The sequence below is a fragment of the Clinocottus analis genome, unplaced genomic scaffold (assembly GCF_023055335.1).
Source record: "Clinocottus analis isolate CAN_PGR_092001 unplaced genomic scaffold, fCliAna1.0.p SCAF_10, whole genome shotgun sequence".
NCBI lineage: Eukaryota > Metazoa > Chordata > Actinopteri > Perciformes > Cottidae > Clinocottus > Clinocottus analis.
In genome coordinates this window covers 4,290,208-4,307,176 of record NW_027175821.1, presented here as the reverse complement: position 1 = coordinate 4,307,176, position 16,969 = coordinate 4,290,208, and the positions used below count along the sequence as shown (strand labels likewise).

The 16,969-nt window shown below is 46.6% G+C and overlaps 2 protein-coding genes across 2 annotated transcripts; both read right to left on the bottom strand.

Moving 5' to 3' along the window:
• Positions 1-736: 736 nt before the first annotated feature.
• Positions 737-3,369, bottom strand: LOC137794979 (type-2 angiotensin II receptor-like). Its single transcript, XM_068592181.1, has 2 exons — positions 3,165-3,369; positions 737-2,643 (listed from the first exon to the last, which is right to left on the bottom strand). The coding sequence occupies exon 2, from the start codon at positions 2,584-2,586 to the stop codon at positions 1,348-1,350; it is 1,239 nt and encodes a 412-aa protein (XP_068448282.1). The 5' UTR covers positions 2,587-2,643; positions 3,165-3,369; the 3' UTR covers positions 737-1,347.
• A 6,184-nt stretch (positions 3,370-9,553) lies between these two features.
• Positions 9,554-16,525, bottom strand: apool (apolipoprotein O-like). Its single transcript, XM_068586316.1, has 11 exons — positions 16,485-16,525; positions 15,485-15,583; positions 15,264-15,389; positions 14,741-14,795; positions 14,306-14,404; positions 13,497-13,588; positions 13,262-13,378; positions 12,388-12,580; positions 12,025-12,282; positions 11,651-11,770; positions 9,554-10,193 (listed from the first exon to the last, which is right to left on the bottom strand). The coding sequence occupies exons 1-11, from the start codon at positions 16,494-16,496 to the stop codon at positions 10,105-10,107; spliced, it is 1,260 nt and encodes a 419-aa protein (XP_068442417.1). The 5' UTR covers positions 16,497-16,525; the 3' UTR covers positions 9,554-10,104.
• Positions 16,526-16,969: the final 444 nt, after the last annotated feature.

The following is a 16,969-nucleotide window of genomic DNA, read 5'->3' as shown; positions in this document are numbered from 1 at the left end:
CAACATTCCTGTGCATATCAGTCTTCACCAGAGCAAAACTAAATGAAACTCCCTCCCTCGGCTCACTGGGAGGCCGGCCAGGTCAATGCAGAATGCAGCGGGATCCATACGGGCCACAAATAGCAGACAGAGATACGTCATTGATTAGCCGGCTGCTCCCTCCAAACCAACTCCAACCGGCTTTAATATGAGATTATGATATCTGGCCCTTGATATGTATGTAATCCATGTGAAGCATTCTGGGAGGAGGGGAGGAGGACGACCCGCTGTCCATCTGCCCGGCCAACTGGAATCCAAGCACTCTCATTGCCAGGTGTGTGTGTGTGTGTGTGTGTGTGTGTGTGTGTGTGTGTGTGTGTGTGTGTGTGTGTGTGTGTGTGTGTGTGTGTGTGTGTGTGTGTGTGTGTGTGTGTGTGTGGCGGTGGGAGTCACAGCTGTTGCAGGGTGAGATTGTGAAAGGGAAAGTAAAGAAATCATCGATGGAATCAGTTTCACTAAATCGCCGCATGTGTGACGTTGGACCGAAACCATTCAGACGAGCTTTCAGTAAAAGAAGAGAAGTCCAACAAAGAAGTGGCATCTTTAGTGAAATATCGATCACTTTATTTCTTATTCATAGTCGTTTTAAATCTCAACTGTCTTCATGCAGAATAATACAAATGTTACAAGTTAATATGATTACACATACAATGTATTGATCCCCAAAAGCAATATTACACCTGGTTAACAGTCATATTGGTCAATAATAAAAACATTCAGTGGATGTGGAGACCATATTAAGCATCGTAATGCCACAGAAGTGTGTAATTTCTGAGAAAGCGAAACGACAAAACGGATCTTTAATTGAAGCTCGCTGTCTAGAGAGCCTCGAGGATAATGAATCTCTTTCTGTCATCATCCAACATGTCTGCCATCACGTGTCTCATAACGGAGGCAGGAGCTGCTCCAACATTACAGAGAAAGAAAGAAAGAAAGAAAGCAACAGCTCCTCCAGATTCCTTTGCCGCGACCTCAATTCCACCGCTTGTGTTGAGCGAGTCGCCGGCTGTGTCTGTACAGTGAATTATTAAAACCTGTTGGGCTGAAGGCTGCAGCATTAGAGGCTTGAGATATATAACTTATCTGTCTGTCACACCGTTTGGCCACCGGCCCGAAACAACACATTTGAACCTCTCAGCTTCATCTTCCTGTAGTAACTTCGTTTCTGTCTTGGTCGGGCGGACATCGGGCTCGCGGGGTCAGAGCTCCGTCTCACACCTGACGTCCGTGCTCGAGTGTGGAGATCAGACGCCGGCGTCGCTCCCCGGGGCGAAGAAGCCAGCGGAGAGGGAAAAGGCGGGCGGCGGCTCAGACGGGACCGGACGGCTCCACGATCGCCAGGTCTTTCAGATCGCTGAGTTTCCGAGAGAAGGAGCTGAGCCTGGTGCTGAAGGAGCCCCTCTTCTGGCCGTGCTCCTCCCCCCGGGCCTTCAGACAGGCGCACAGGCCCTTGCAGAGGCCCCCGAGGCGGCCCCGGAAGTGGTTGCCCAGGAAGCAGTAGAGCCCCGGGTTGATGGCCGAGCTGGAGAACCCCAAGCAGAGCGTCAGCGGCGTGAGGTTGCGGACGACCCAGCTCACGCCGCAGCCGTCCAGCCAGCCGGCGCTCTGCAGCACGTCCAGGAAGGTCACGCAGTGGAACGGGAACCAGCAGACGAAGAAGGCCACGACCACGGCGGCCACCGTCCACAGCACCCGCTCCAGCCGCCGGGCCTCCGGGGGCCGGCCCCCGCCGGAGCAGGGGGCCGGCGGTCTCTGCGTTGCGCCGCTCTCCTTGGCCGCCGAGGGCGATTTAAAGGAGCGCGTGCCGGAGGAGTGCGCCCTCACCAGCCCCGTGTCGGCCAGCAGATGTCTGCCGATCGCCCCGTAGCAGCAGGAGATGACGAACAGCGGCAGCAGGAAGGCCAGCGCGATCTTCATCCAGGCCAGGGTGAGGTGCCAGGTCGAGTCGGAGTAGTCGACGCCGCAGACCGTCACGCCGAGCTCCCTCACGAAGTACGTGTCCCTCAGGTGCAGGGGCGGCGCCGAGCAGGCGCACGCCAGCGCCCACACCAGGAGGCACGCCAGCCGGGCGCGCTTTGGGTAGCGCGCCCTCTGGGAGCGCAGCGGCCGCACGATGGCCAGGTAGCGGTCGACGCTCATGCACGTGATGAAGAAGATGGACGCGTAGAGGTTGAGGTGCAGGAGGGCGCCGCAGACCTTGCAGGCCACCCGGCCGAAGGGCCAGTCGTAGCCGCGGGAGTAGTAGACGGCCCACAGCGGGAGGGACAGCAGGAACAGCAGGTCGGACACGCACAGGTTCAGCATGAACGTGTTGGCCACCGTCCTCCTGGAGGCGCTGGCGTGCGCCAACACCCACACCGCCAGGGCGTTGGCCACAGTCCCCAGCACGCAGATGACGCTGTAGAGGGCGGGGATGACGGCGGTCATGGGCACGGCGGGCCAGCCGGGGCAGTGGGGGGCGAGCGAGGCGTTGGGATAGATCTCAGTCGTGGAGTCGGGGGAGGAGGAGGTGGAGTTGAAAAGGGAGAGGTCGCTCGGGGTCGCCATCACGGGGCCGGAGCGTCACGCAGTTTCACTTCCACCCTTTCAATGCTCCAAGGTCAGCTGGAAATAAACACAAAACAGAGGACATTCAGACTCCAGCTGCCTTTTATGGACACAGTGCAACACTGTGACATTCAGCTGGCTGCTTTATTAGCCGTCCCGCTTGATAAATACATCACACCGAGCCTGAAGCCGGGCAGCAGCTCGTACGGATGAAGGTCTTGTGATAATCCGGCTGGTTCCTCAGAAACTATTTTGTGTTAATGACGGAAAAACAAGCTCACGGTGCATTCATGAGAAAGTGTGGACTTCATTTCAGATTGAATAGATTTACAGGATTCTCGAGTCCACTGGTCCGGGGCGACGTTATTAATAACAGAAACAACGACTAATTGAATTTGAAGCAGGCGATCGGTCAGATGAGTCAAATGACTTCTTCAAAAAACAATTTTTCACTAAAACCAAACTTGTAATTATAAGAAGAGTGAAAGAAACTTTGAGATGAGGATTCATTTCACATGTAAAATGACGGTTTTATCAGACTCAGCGTGTGATTTATCTCTTTAAAGAGTTCCTCTTACCTGTGAATGACTGAGCCTCCGCTCGGAGCAGTCCAGCGCTCTCAATGCCTCTTTTGGCTAAAGTCCACGTCTCGACTGTTGCTCCTCGACCCCCTCTGACAAATCTGCACAACTGAGGACCCCGGACCGTATCATGCCTCTGCGTGTGTGTGTGTGTGTGTGTGTGTGTGTGTGTGTGAGAGAGAGAGTCTGCATGTGTGTGTGGAGAAAAGAGACTGAAGGCTCTGAGAAACCAGATGAGGTTTCGGGGTCTTATAGCCCCCAAGAGCCTCATGACGATTGCGCAACAGGGAAGTTGCCGACACGTCCCACCTTCATCATAACCAAGAGGCTGGGCTGTACCTGGACACAAGCCAGTCTCCCTCTCCCTCTCTCCCTCTCTCTCTCTTTCTATTATACTCGATCCCTCCTGTTTCCCCTCCCTCCCAGAGTCTTCACCAGAAAAATGCCAAAACCCGAGAAGATTAAGTCAAGACGTGTGTTTGCGCAACAGCTGCGTCTCCAGTGACTGCGAGCACAAAACCGTGTGTCATACCTGGCCGCAACTATCAGGACGCTGTTAGGTTTTGGGGGGCGTCCGACTTCAAGCCGGCCTCGGGGCCCCTGACCCGAGGAACCAGAGGCTGTGCGTTAATTAGCGGAGCCTCGCGCAGCCTTTGTGTCATATTCGCCATGTCAGCGGTCAGATAAGCCATGGGAAATATTTACTCTGTCTCAGCGGAAGTCAAGCCAGCCACTGGGGCCGAGAGAGAGGGAGAGAAAGAGAGAGAGAGAGAGGGAGAGAGAGAGAGAGAGAGAGGGAGAGAGGGAGAGGGGAGGCACAGTGTGGAAGATGAATGAGGAAGGAGGACACGCAGATACTGCAGGGAGTGAACAAGGAGATGAGAAGGAAAGAGGGGAGGTGGAGGGGAAGAAGGAGAGAAAGCGGAGATTCCCTCCAGTGGTTTTTCATTAGAGCCTCTGGTAAAAGTTAATGAGGGATGCTCGCAAAGCTCTGAGACTGATTACATCACGGCTCCTTTGATCAACAGCGTGAGCGTGCACCTCTCACCCGTCTGCGCGCGTGCACGTGCGTGTGAAAGCGTGCACGCGGGCCCTTTTGCTTCAGTCGTCGTGCAACTGAATGTGTTTAATCTCAGCTCGGCGCGCTGTGCTCGCCTCTGTTTACATACGTGTTGAGACGTGTGTGTGTGTTAGTGTGTGTGTGTGTGTGTGTGTGTGTGTGAGCGCACTCTGCTCCATTGAGTATCTATCAGGATCTGACATGTTCTAATAGCCGTGGGAAAGCCGACAGTGAGGATGACGGATGAAGGCGAGACAGAAGGCAGCACATTTCGAAGGCCGCAAACGAAGAGACCTTTTCCGTGCAGGATGTGAGAGATTCTGAGTTCTCTGCATCGGGACTAGTTGTTCGAAATGTGACGGTTCGGCTTTCCAAAGCGGAAAACTTCATAATGCGGTGTGCTTCCACTGGCATGCCGGGTATTCACAGTTGTTCCTCTCACAAATATGTGCACACACACACACGCGCGCGGAGAAGCCAAACACAACTAAAAAACTTGAAATTGATGGCGTCATGCTGGCCAACAGAAATAGAAGATGACAGCAGAAGAAATGTCTCTGCCTCCCCTCAGCTCCTCTTGTGGAAGTAAATAAGTACATTTAATAAAGATATATATGTATATTTTCCGCTGCAGTATGGTTCCACTCAGCTGAATTCAGGGTAATATTGCACTTTTTAGTCCACTAATCTTTTTAAAGTTGTATCGTATAATTTCAAGAAGTTCACAACAAAACTTGAGAGGCCAAAAAAACGTTTTGTACAATTTCAATATCCAACAATATTGAACTAAATGCAGCTGGTAGTGAGAAACAATATCCTTCCTCAGGGCTCCAGCAGTGAGACGACGTCGTCGTAGTTTCATGTTCCTCTTCTTCCCAGACGGCGTCCTTTGAGGCTGCATTTCAACAGGAGTGTGACAAACAAAAGCACCTTTCTGAACACGCAACACAACCAACGGTTGAAGTGAACACCACACAACGGTGACACACAGCAGCTGGAGTTGGACGAACACTTGAAAGTGGACAATAGCATCATTTATATGAATCACAAGGATACGCAGGATTTAGACAAACCTGAAAACTCTTTCATAGTTCCCAAAATGTGAGTACATTTCCCGTGTTAACTCAAATGTCACATCAAAGTTTCTTTCAAAAATATTTCGGTAAATCACTACATTTTACATTATTTTAATGTGATGTGTGTTCATGTCGTGAATAAATGTTGTCAGCAGAATAAAGTGATCAGAATATTAAGTTGTATTCACTTCACCTGAACCACGCTGCTCACAATCAAACAAACCTTTTCTTTGACCTCATTTCCATTCAATTCATTCTTGTTCATGATAATCAATCACCGTGTTGTCCCTCGAGCGGCAGGCGATTGTGTTTCGTTTGGGTTTGTTTGCGTCTCCGACCTCTGCAACATGCGTCGCTGTAGCACAGCGCGGTTACCTTCACTCACCACGGCGTCCAACGCGGCGTGTTGAGTTCAAGACGCTGCAGAAACATGTCAGCAGTCCCAATAAACGAATTAGCTCCAAACCAAACGGGAGGGTTTAACAATTAACTATAGAAACTATCAATATCTACCAATCTAGAAATCCCTGAAGAAACTGATGAGCCATGACGAGCATATTTTAAAGATCGTTCTGCCAAATAATATAGTATTTAAGCAGAAGGTCACGTGAGGCCGTGACAAACGGGGGCACAATATGCTGTGAATTAAAATTGCCATAAATAATAAAACTGCTGCTCTCTATGTTACATAATGCAGATATGTTTTCTCTTGCCTAAATATAGTTTTTAGAATCATCAGCGGGGGAAACGACAATGACATCGACTCTTAAACTCTACACTCTTCCACGTTTTGTCAGCATTGTGTTTGTCGTGCTGCTGACGCTCATAAGCTTTTGTGTTATTAACACCTCGTAGCGTTGATCTCCAACAATAACAGAAGGAAGCATAACAAAATCTATATAACACATATTTATATTAGATTGGATTTAGAAATAAAACGAATCACAGAATTTGATTATGAAAAGCCTAATAAATTATTTTTATATATATATATATATATATATATATATATATATATATATATATATATATATATATATATATATATATATATATATATATATTTCTATATATATAGAAATATATTTCTATATATATAGAAATATATTTCTATATATATATAGAAATATATTTATATATATTTATATAAATATATAAATATAAATATATATATATATTTACATATATATATATATATATATATATATATTTACATATATATATATATATATTTACATATATATATATATATATATATATATATATATGAATGAAGCACTGAACATGTGCACATTGGTCCTGCATATTCAAATTGTTAAGTAAACACTCTTCAATTCAATTTTTCAATTCAATTCAGTTTATTTTGTATATCCCAAAATCACAAATACAATATTTGCCTCGGAGGGCTTAACAATCATCTCTTCATACACAAACCTCCTTGATGCAGTGAGAACATGACGGACATTCAAATGAAAAGATTGCTCCGTCTATTAGCTTCAGATTCACTTTCAATTGTTTGTTTTATTTATATTATTTTTTGCATCATCTCAGCGCGACCTCGGCTTCACATTCTTCGTCCACATTTGGAGGGGCAATCTCACTTCATCCTCACTTCATGCGGTGCGCGTGCAATTACACGTTTCACTTTCTATGGGCCGCGTTGCATTTTGAAAACACTTTCGGTAATCCCGCCGCCACTTCCAAAAGCTCCTCTCTTCTTCGTGTGTCAGCTGCAGGAATCGAGAGCCGCGTGGTGAACGGTTGGAGCGCGTGTGTGTGGGAGTGCGAGCTCGTGTCTGCGGGTGTTTGATGATCCAAGAGGCGGCGTCCGCACAGGCAGCAGATAAGGAGAGCAATGGAGCAGAGAGCATCAAACCTCAACTTGCATCTCAACCCGTACCGGACATCAATCTCCCGGCCAATTATTTCTTCACTTTTTGTTTTTGCTTTTTTTTTCTGAACTAAAAAGCAGGACATTTCCTTTTTTTTTTTTTTTCCATTCTTTGTTTTTGCTACTTTACTTTGTCCAAACTTTCTTTCCCTCTCTTCTGCTCTCGTTAACGAGCTATATAAGTATTTAATATCCGTGGACGTTGCAGCACATCACTTGTCTGCAGAACAGCAAATGATGAGTTGATAGGTGCGTGTGCGTTACAGACTGAGCTGCCAGCGCCTGACTTTCTCTGCATGGATGTGAAAAAGAGAGAAACTGTTTGCACAAGATGAAGCGCACATACCGCGCGCACTCACTGACCCACACAAATAAAGGAGAGGACGACATGTAAACATACACTGTATTCACAAACCCCCTTAAAATGCTTACACAATCGTCGAGTTTATATTCTTTTCTGATAAATGTGCAATGTGTTTATTTGACGGTTCGGGTCCCCCCCCCTCGCAAGCCGGATCCTGGGAAGATAACAGGCCACGACCGTCCCGAAGTCCTCCGTGGAAACTACGGCTCATGGGGGTGAAGAGGTCAAAGGTCGGGCTTGTGAGCCCTGCTTCCTCTCTCTGCTTGGTCAAGAAAAAAACAAATCTGAAAGCGCTCTGGACAACATGACAGAGTCCAACATTTTGTTGGTTCTCAGAACGTAATCATAGCTGCTGCTTGTGTGGGACGCTTGAAGGAAAAGTGATGGGGGGGGGGGATATGTGTAGGGGACCCTTGAGAGAGGCGAGATGGAGGCTATACTTAGCTCGACATCTTGGACTTTCAACACCGGCCCCTGAGCTTTAGAGCAACAAGACGTCCATGAGAGTGGAGCGACGGTTGCAGATCTCCAGCATTCCCACTCGCGCTCTATTCTGATCGGGAAGCCAATCTGTTCCGTGTGGTTTCCTCAATGCCGTTGGCGGTTAATGAATCCAGGGCACAACTTGTTTCTGTTTTTGTTTTTTAATGAGAACATTTGGCAGCGCTCGTCTTAAAAAGAAAACAGCACAGAAACACCAGCCCACAAGTCCCTCGACCCCTCGACTCAAAGGCAGCAGCGCTAACCGTAGCCGCGATGCCGCAGCACGCCTGGCTACCATGTGTGTGTATGTAACAGGAAGGATGGGAAAGTATTGGCGTGTTATTGATCTCTCTCTTAGCTTTTCTTCGCTCTCGTATGAACACATGTGAGCGCACTCGCACACAAAGAGTCCCGGGGGTCTTGACTCCGGTCCACCCCGAGCAGAGTTTATGAGGTCCGAGGAGCTCCGGTTCCTCCAAAGGGTCAGTGAAGAAGCTATAAAGATGTAAACGGAGAGCCTGCTCCTCCTGTACAAACGTTGCGCTCACACAAATAAGCGGAAACATGTGGCACCAGAAATGCTTTGCGAGCGGCCTACGCGTCGCATTTCACATGTTAATGGAATAAGTCGCCGCTCAAAGCAAAAGAAATTCAACAATCATTTAATTTATTGTTCGTCTTTGACGTTTTGTCTACGTCAAGCGTCCCGGCTTTTGTTTCAGGAAACAATGACCGCATCCCTCTGGGGGTCGGATTTTGTAGCATTGACACAATTTGTCCTTCACTGACCGAGGAAGCGATTCTCATTGAATTGTTGAGTCGATTTCTGACTTGGTTCAACTGATTGAATGAGTCGCAGCAAAACGTTTAACACGACCGAGCGTCTCCGCACAGGCACAGCGGTGCTTTGAGAGCAGCACTAAAACTAAAACATGCTCACAATGCGGAGGTGCCGTTATTTAGCAGGGTTCACCATCTGAGTGCTGGTTGGCATGCTAACATACTGTAGTTCCATTAGCATTACGTTTTGCAAGTACTTATCACTTACATATTCATATTTATGTGTATAAATTAACATACAAAAATACTACCGGTGCAAATATAATATAGAAAACTTAAAAGTGGAGCAGAATCAAATCTCTCAAATCTGTGGACGGTTGATTTCAGATCACAGCGACAGACACTTTAATGGTTTCCCTGAAGATAAAAAGGCTTTCTTCTTGTGACTCCGGTGTGATTGAAGATGAAGTCAATCTCCTGTTGAGCGGCTAATTGTGTGATGATTTTAGAAGCACACTTTCAACGTCCTTCCTCTTCTAATGAGGTTTTTCGGAGCGGTTTTGATGATCATGAATATAATTTGTTGTAGGAAGGCGACTTGTTTTGTTACGTGCTTGTCTTGACAAATGTTTTCCCACTGAATCTGCATGCGTTACAAAGTGCTCAGCACTCACTGCGCAGGACATTAAATAATAGCATGTAATGTAAAAGTATTAAGTACTTGACACGACATGAAATCAAGAAAAATATAGATTTATTTTTGGTTCTAAACAGCAATAGTCCATCTTGAAATCATTACCAGCGCATGTGCAGTATTTTCATACCTACGCAGTGGGATAAATTACAGTAAATACAAGCGCCACACACTCATTTACTGTGAAAGTTGTTGCGCAAAAGCCGATAACTGTTCAATGACACATACCGAGAGAGGAATTCGCAATCTGCACTCTGGGTGAAAAGGCTTGTAAACAGCAGTGGGTGTGATCGGTTTCCATGTTTCTGTCCTACTGAAGCTGACGCAGCGCCGTGGAAGTGAATTGTTGCTTCGCTGATACAAAACAAACGCACTTGGACCTTTTCTGTGGGAATAAAAATGAGGTGGGCCGAAAAAAAAATGAGAACGGAAATGTTGATGAAAGACTTCTTAACTTTGGCAAAACGACCTATTTACATGGCGTAATGATACGGGGTCTGTTGTTGGTCTGTTGTTGGTCTGTTGTTGTGAAGGAGATGCGAGGCGGCAGTGTGGGAACGAGCTTCCTCCTGCGAGCCGCTGTGGTCCCTCAGCTGCGAGTGCTGTACAGGTCTTCATCCTCCGGGTGGGACTGGCCAAAGTCCATCAGCACCGGGTCCTGCTTGAGACCGGAGCCCCCTGGTGGACGGCAAGAGAAATGCAACTAAATCTCTGTCACGAGCACAGCAACATTACAACAATAAACCCATGAGAATCGACTAAAAATAACAACTTAACCCATGTTAGAACCGACGGAAGAATTAAAATATATAATTTAAAGAGTACTTGGGTCAAGGCCAATGTGTCCTATCAATTTTCTGTGATCATACAATAATATGATGGTCTTTAGATATGAAAAATAGTACCGTGTACTTCTACTTTTAGTAGTCTTTGTAGTACTACATTCACCTGAGAGAGAAATCGTGGTATGTTATTCTAAAATATAATGCATTGCTATGTATTTAACTATCCAGCATCATATTAGAACTTAAAAGCTTTGAACCGATGATACATTTAAGTTTATTGTGCTGATAATTCCTCTTCCTATTTGCTGTATTAATAGTTTTACTTCAGAAACAAACAGTTTTGACTAGCCTCCTCCTACTACTGCCAATACCAGCACTCCCAGTGAGAGAAAGGGTGAAAAGTAAAGTAAGTTGGTGTTCAGGGGCCTCCGAATCACTTAATCTGGCCCTCAAAAACACACCTGAGCTGCAGTTGCTCGCGGTTAGAGGAGGTCATTTCCAAAAAGCCGCATCATTTGCTTGATTTGACACAACAGCCTGGTTCGAAAGCAGAGCATGGACTTTAATTAGCGGAGACATTTCGCTGGCGGTAACGTTATTAGTTGTGTAATTTAGTATTAAATCAGGCACCGAGAAAATACATCTGCTTGTGTTGACTCCAGGGAAGTGAGGAGGAGTTCGGTTGTAAAGTGAAGTCAACAAGCCGCAGTAGTCCACCACGCTGGACTCAGCCTGCAGAGCCCTGAAGCTCCGCCCCCGCTGACGAACACAGCGCCGTGTCGGTTTTACTCAAAGTTTGTCACGATATGAACGTCTCGCCAGCAGAAATTACACGAAATTTGACAAACAAGGCCCCGTGCGTCCCTGGAGTCTCGAACAATACTCTCGCCAAGTGTCGAGATGATTCTGGAGACGAGCAGAGAAACCGGCCGGCAGGCAGCGAGGTCTGGCTTTAGACTAAGATGTAAAATACAGTGTTTATAAAACATGGGATCACTGCGTCGTAACCTTGTCTTTCTGGTCAGGGTCACGTCAGGCCGTCCAGAGAAGGGTCCAGAACATGACGTCGTTTTTTAACACGGCATATAATCAAATCAAATGTTGCCTCTGGTAGCATTACATCAGACTCCTCATTTGGAGATTATCTTTCTTTGCAATCTAATAGGTTGTTTTTTTTCATGGTCTTCAGAGCCGGCTTGTGACGTAAGACACATTTCACTGGAATGTCTGGAAAGTGAACACCATGTCTACTAACAAGTGTGTGTGTGTGTGTGTGTGAGTGTGTGTGTGAGTGTGTTTGTCCCAACTCTGCACCCAAAGCAGTGGTTTTCGCGGTGTTTTTCCCAGTACCTTTGCTGGTTTCTGGTGTCTGTTGAGGTGGTGTGAGCGTCTCCTGCTCCTCCGCAGCTTGTGATGGGTTTGTTACCTCCTGCACGGGAGGTTTAGGCTCAAGTGATTCAACAACCGGCTCTGTGGAGTCATATCAAAACACAACACGGGATCAGCAGCACGGACATGAATGTATGAGTTCCCACCTTTATGAAACCTATGATGTCACTGCTCACCAGTATTTACAAGAACAAAGAACTGGTGTATTGTACCGGACGGTTCGGTACAATAGTTTTAGGGTTTTCTCCACAAGTAGCTACATTTCTATTGAATCCACTTCTGTACCAACACTGGGTTTCTGTTCTTCGACACTACCGGCATGACACGTTTCATACCTGTTGGCTCATTTGAGGCTTTTGGAGCTGCTGGCTCCTCCGCCGGGGCGGCCTCCGCCGGGGCGGCCTCCACTGGAGAAGCCTTCAACGTCTCTGGTTCTAAGCTTGGCGGCGTGGGCTCAGCTGGACTGGCGTCCGTGGAGATTTCCTCTGCTGCTGGTTTTGTGTCCGAGGGCTCCTCACCTTCAACAGATGTATTTATTTCTTCAGAGGTTGCGATGGCCTCCGTCTCTACTGGCACCGAATGTGCCACTGGATCTGGAGACATGAGAGGAAATAGCGTAAACCAGGAGCAGCAGCTTTTGTGTTAAACTAAAGAGACGTAGACAGAGAAACGAGCAGACGATTCAATATCTACGATACCCGTGTCGGTCTCTGTTGGGGTCTGGTCGAGGGAAACCTCTGTGAGTGCTACTGACGACGCCTCCTCTGTTACGACAGCGACAACAGACTCATCCGAGACAGGAACAGACTCGACTGATTCGACCGCCGTCTCTGGGATCGTAGCGCTCTGGGCTGAGCCGGGCTCTGAGGTCTCCTCAGCTACTGCAGCCGTCTAACGTGGATAAAGAATGAAACTAATTTAAAGCTTATTTAATGAAGGCTTGCATACATTATTGTATATAAAACCACTGTGATGAATTCCACCGTTTGATTAATTACAACTGAACTGTACTTGTCGGTGACAGAAGAAACATTAAATTTACAAACCGAATTAAGCACTACTCAGCTTTCAGAACATTTCAGTTCTAATAGATTAGATTCATCACACTGAATGGAGACGGGGGGAAGAAACATAATTGCTTACATTAGCATTTTACATTTCTAGCCTTTGGCTGGCACCGCAGAATCATTAAAGTAAATTTAAGTTTTATATCAAGATAACAAAGATCTCCAAGCCACAATGTATGAAGCACAAGGAGCTAAGTAACGGAAACAATGCAACTATCATGAAAAGGGGAAATTACTGGGAAAGGAAATTAATTACAGCCATTTTGAGAGGCATGAGGGATTATTTTTTTTTTTAAGGAGTGAAAAAATGTAGGGCGGAAATCATTCAGTCGAAAGGGAGTTAACATTAACTGGGTTGAACCGCTGTTTTGGTTTCAGTCACACACACACACACACACACACACACACACACACACACACAGTACTTTCTATTCAATACTTGCTGGTTACATCTACATCTAATATCCATAATTTATCTTTCCAGTGACTCAGTGTGATTGCTAACCTGCGGTTGTGAAGCAACAATCTCTTTGATGTCCGGCTCCCGGGACGTGGAGCTGAACAGCGAAGACACCGCAGCGCCGCTCCACTGCCCGACAGCATACACCTTCTTACTCGTCACCTGGGTTTAGCACAAGAGACAGCGGCAGTGTTAAGACCCTGGAAATAAGGACGTGCCGACAACAAGAGTTGTCGGCGTTAAATATATATATAATTACAACTTTAAAAAAGGAGCTTACCTTCAGCACGGCCACCGTTTGAGCCGGGTAGCACACTGAGGCGCCTGCACTCATCAGGCCCAGCGGGACGGCTAACCTCTTGATCTGAGAGGCTGAAATGAACGTTTACAATGAAGAATGGCATCAATCCAACTGGGCACAGATTTAAAACCTGGAGCCAAACTTAAATCAGAGCCCGCCACTGAGAAATGTCCTTTAACTGATTCCTCACAGAGATATTTAGACTCTTGAGAAAAAACGGAAACAGAAACTTCACCTCTCGCTTTTCTTATGTGTTGTGCTTCTTCGTGGACTAAAGTTGTAAACTGTGGTCTGCTGCAAACACTGATGATCTGTGACAGCTGTATCCGAATGAGTAAACCTCAGGTTAAATGTGCTTGAAGCTACACTGTCTCATACGTGCACCTGCTGTATGACACAGATGTTATGGTTCACAGCGTGATTGAGTCCAAGTTCAAGACTTGTTATGCTGGATTAACACGGCATGTATTATTCGTACGATTTTACATTCAGACTTCCACATTTTGAGTGGCATGGTGGATGGATGTGAGGATGTTTTTTGTCCACCTGTTACCACCACACAGCTGCATGGCAAATGCCTCAGCTAAAAGGGAACCTAAGCTAGCTTGCATGCTACTATGACATGGCAAAAGACTCATGGCAGATCCTTTTCCTTTCTGCAAAACAGCCAGTTTCTAATGCAACACTGCATTAAACTCTGATTATACTATACTATTGTTGTTAACCAGACGGATTAATAGATGACCAAACCGTCGTTCCCAGCAGGCCTGAAGTGTGACATGAGTTACCTTTCCGTGTCACGAACATGCCAAGCACGCCAGCCATGGTGATGGTTCCAAATCTGGGTAGAAAACCCGGCGGAGGGTCTTTTAAGTAATAGTACACATCTAGGGAAACCACAGGAAAACAGTAACCACGATGACAAACCTTCCTTCCATTTCGTGTCATAATGCACTTCACAAGCAGTCGTAACAGTGAGACTGGCCACAGTAATACAAATAATGTGTGTTATGATGCAGTAGTGTTTTTTTCTGGTGACATATCAGTACAAATGTGACATAAAAACATGCACAATCCCAGCACAGTGAGCTGTGACATTACACACTGTAGCGTGAGGACATGCGAGATGTTTCTAAGGTGTCAGTACAAACATGAAAGTTTGGGGCACCACCAGTTAAGTTTTGACTTTCAAGGAGGGAGAGTTTTATCTGCGTTTGACTCACCTTCTCCCGCATAGTATAGATTCACACTTCTTGTTTTCACAGAGACGCAGGCACCCTGCAGGGAACACAGGAAAAAGCTGACGTGAACCACGACAACAGGCCATCAAGAAAACACCTACATCTGAGTCGGTGTGAAGTGGGTTTTTTTCTCTCCACAGTATCAAACGGCCAAATCTCCTCGCAGCAAACATTGCCGCTGCAGAGTTAACTGCGTGAACACCGTTTCCTGTACTTTGCCGTTTGCAAAGTCGTACCTGCGCGGAGCACCCGCAGTACGTGGGATTGTGCTCTGTGACCACAAACTACAGGAACAAAAAATCAGGGTTGGAAAACTAACTCTGCAGATGCAAGATAAGACTTCTTCGATGCGTTTTAGCTTCTGTCCCATTTAAATAACACGTGCATCCGTCGAAGGGCTGTTCTTTTTTTGAGGATGTGAAAGCATGAGTTACTTCTGCAGCAAGTCTATGAACTCTGTGTTCTGCATGTACCGCTGTAAATACATACAGCAAAATTTAAATACCTTAACAGCCTGGAACACTGGTTGTATGCTCTCTCTCGCTGTCGTTAACCCTCTCTGGATAACACCCGCCGTCTCTGGAACAAACTGCGTCTGAGCAGATGATGGCAGCGGGCTGTAGATGTTCAGCTGCGGACAGAGAAAGAGTCAGCGCGTACATGTGATGTGCAACAATTAAGTTTATCTTATATGAGACCAGCCCACGCTTGGTGGGACAACCATACGTTTTCCCGAGTAACCAGTCCATCAGCGGGCACTTCGCTCACAGTGTACACGCGGATGGAGGCTATGCCCATCACCATCGGGACGGCCACCATCACCACCTAAGGACACAATGATGCAAACGTTTAAAAAAAAAAAAAGGATCGCAGCGCTAACTTTAGCATTCGTCCGCCCATCGCAACAACACACTGCTGGCCAGATGACTCATGAGGACCAGTGGTAAAGAGAGAAGATCATGCACCATGTATGTAAACGTGGAACATGCACAATGCACAAACCTTTCAAAGTAAAGGTCGTGCAGTCATAATTTCAATGAAGTAAAAGTGCAACATGTATATGTAATAGTGAGAAAATACATCGTATAAGCATCAAAAGACACTGATTATACAAGTGCTGCTTTCCCCAGTGTTACTTTTATATGATTACATATATACCATTATTATCAAAGCATTGACACGCATGCTGCCCTTTAATGTTCAGCTGGAGATCATTTGAATGGCTTTGTGTACTTTCTTCAGCCACTCATTACTGCTGTAGTCGGCGTATTCAACAGCCGGCGTACGTAACGCTACAGGTTAACCTACAATAAGGCCATATGTGGCGTTACGTTACACCCAGACCTTCATAGTGTCGTGGGTAACATGTAAGCTAACCTACGTGGCCTCCGCCGTGTTAAAAGCCTAACGAAGGCAAACGAAGCAAAAGAGCTCGCGCGTGTCAGCTGTGTCACGCGCTGGGAGACAATGAGCGTCAACGGTCGAGCACGTAACAGTTCAAACCGCCGTCAGCTCGCGAGTGTCCCGGTTAGCACCGACTCCTGAAAGGCTAATGCAGCGGACGTTAGTGAGCGACGCTGTGTTTGCATGCAGTATACGCGTGTAATGTCGGCAGAGGGAGTCAGTCCACAGCAACGACCCCGGGACAGGTGGCGTGCAGTGTACCCCCCCAATGTCATCCATTAAAAAAATACACTTTGACGAAGAAGTAAAGTCACGCATTCACCTTGGCCGCCATGACAGCGCTCCTCCTTCTTCTCTCTTGGCTCTGAGGAGCAGCTTTGAGGGGCCCAAAACCCACGGTCAGCTACTGCCACCTTAAGGCCGAGGAGGCTCCTGCAGCGGAAATTCTGCATAATATTGTGGTTTCTTCGGGACAGGGAAAGGGAAAGCAACCGTCCAAGGCCCCAAACCCCTACATTTGGCATGACTCAGCGTTAAGTACAATATTGGCTATTTGAGGTTAATTTGGTATTATTTTGTGGCCATATCTGAACTCTGCTAGTGTCACAAATCCAATTTGTATTATTTTTAATTGATGTGCTCATATGTTACATGTCCCTAACTTAAATACCACATATTAGGTATTGTTTTAATCATAGTTGAATGCACTGGTTGCAATGGACAACAGGGACTCAGAGGGTACATGCACATTGCATTAGAGGTGGAGGTTCAGAAAGTAAAAGCCCAACAGTCAAGTGCTCCCGTAAC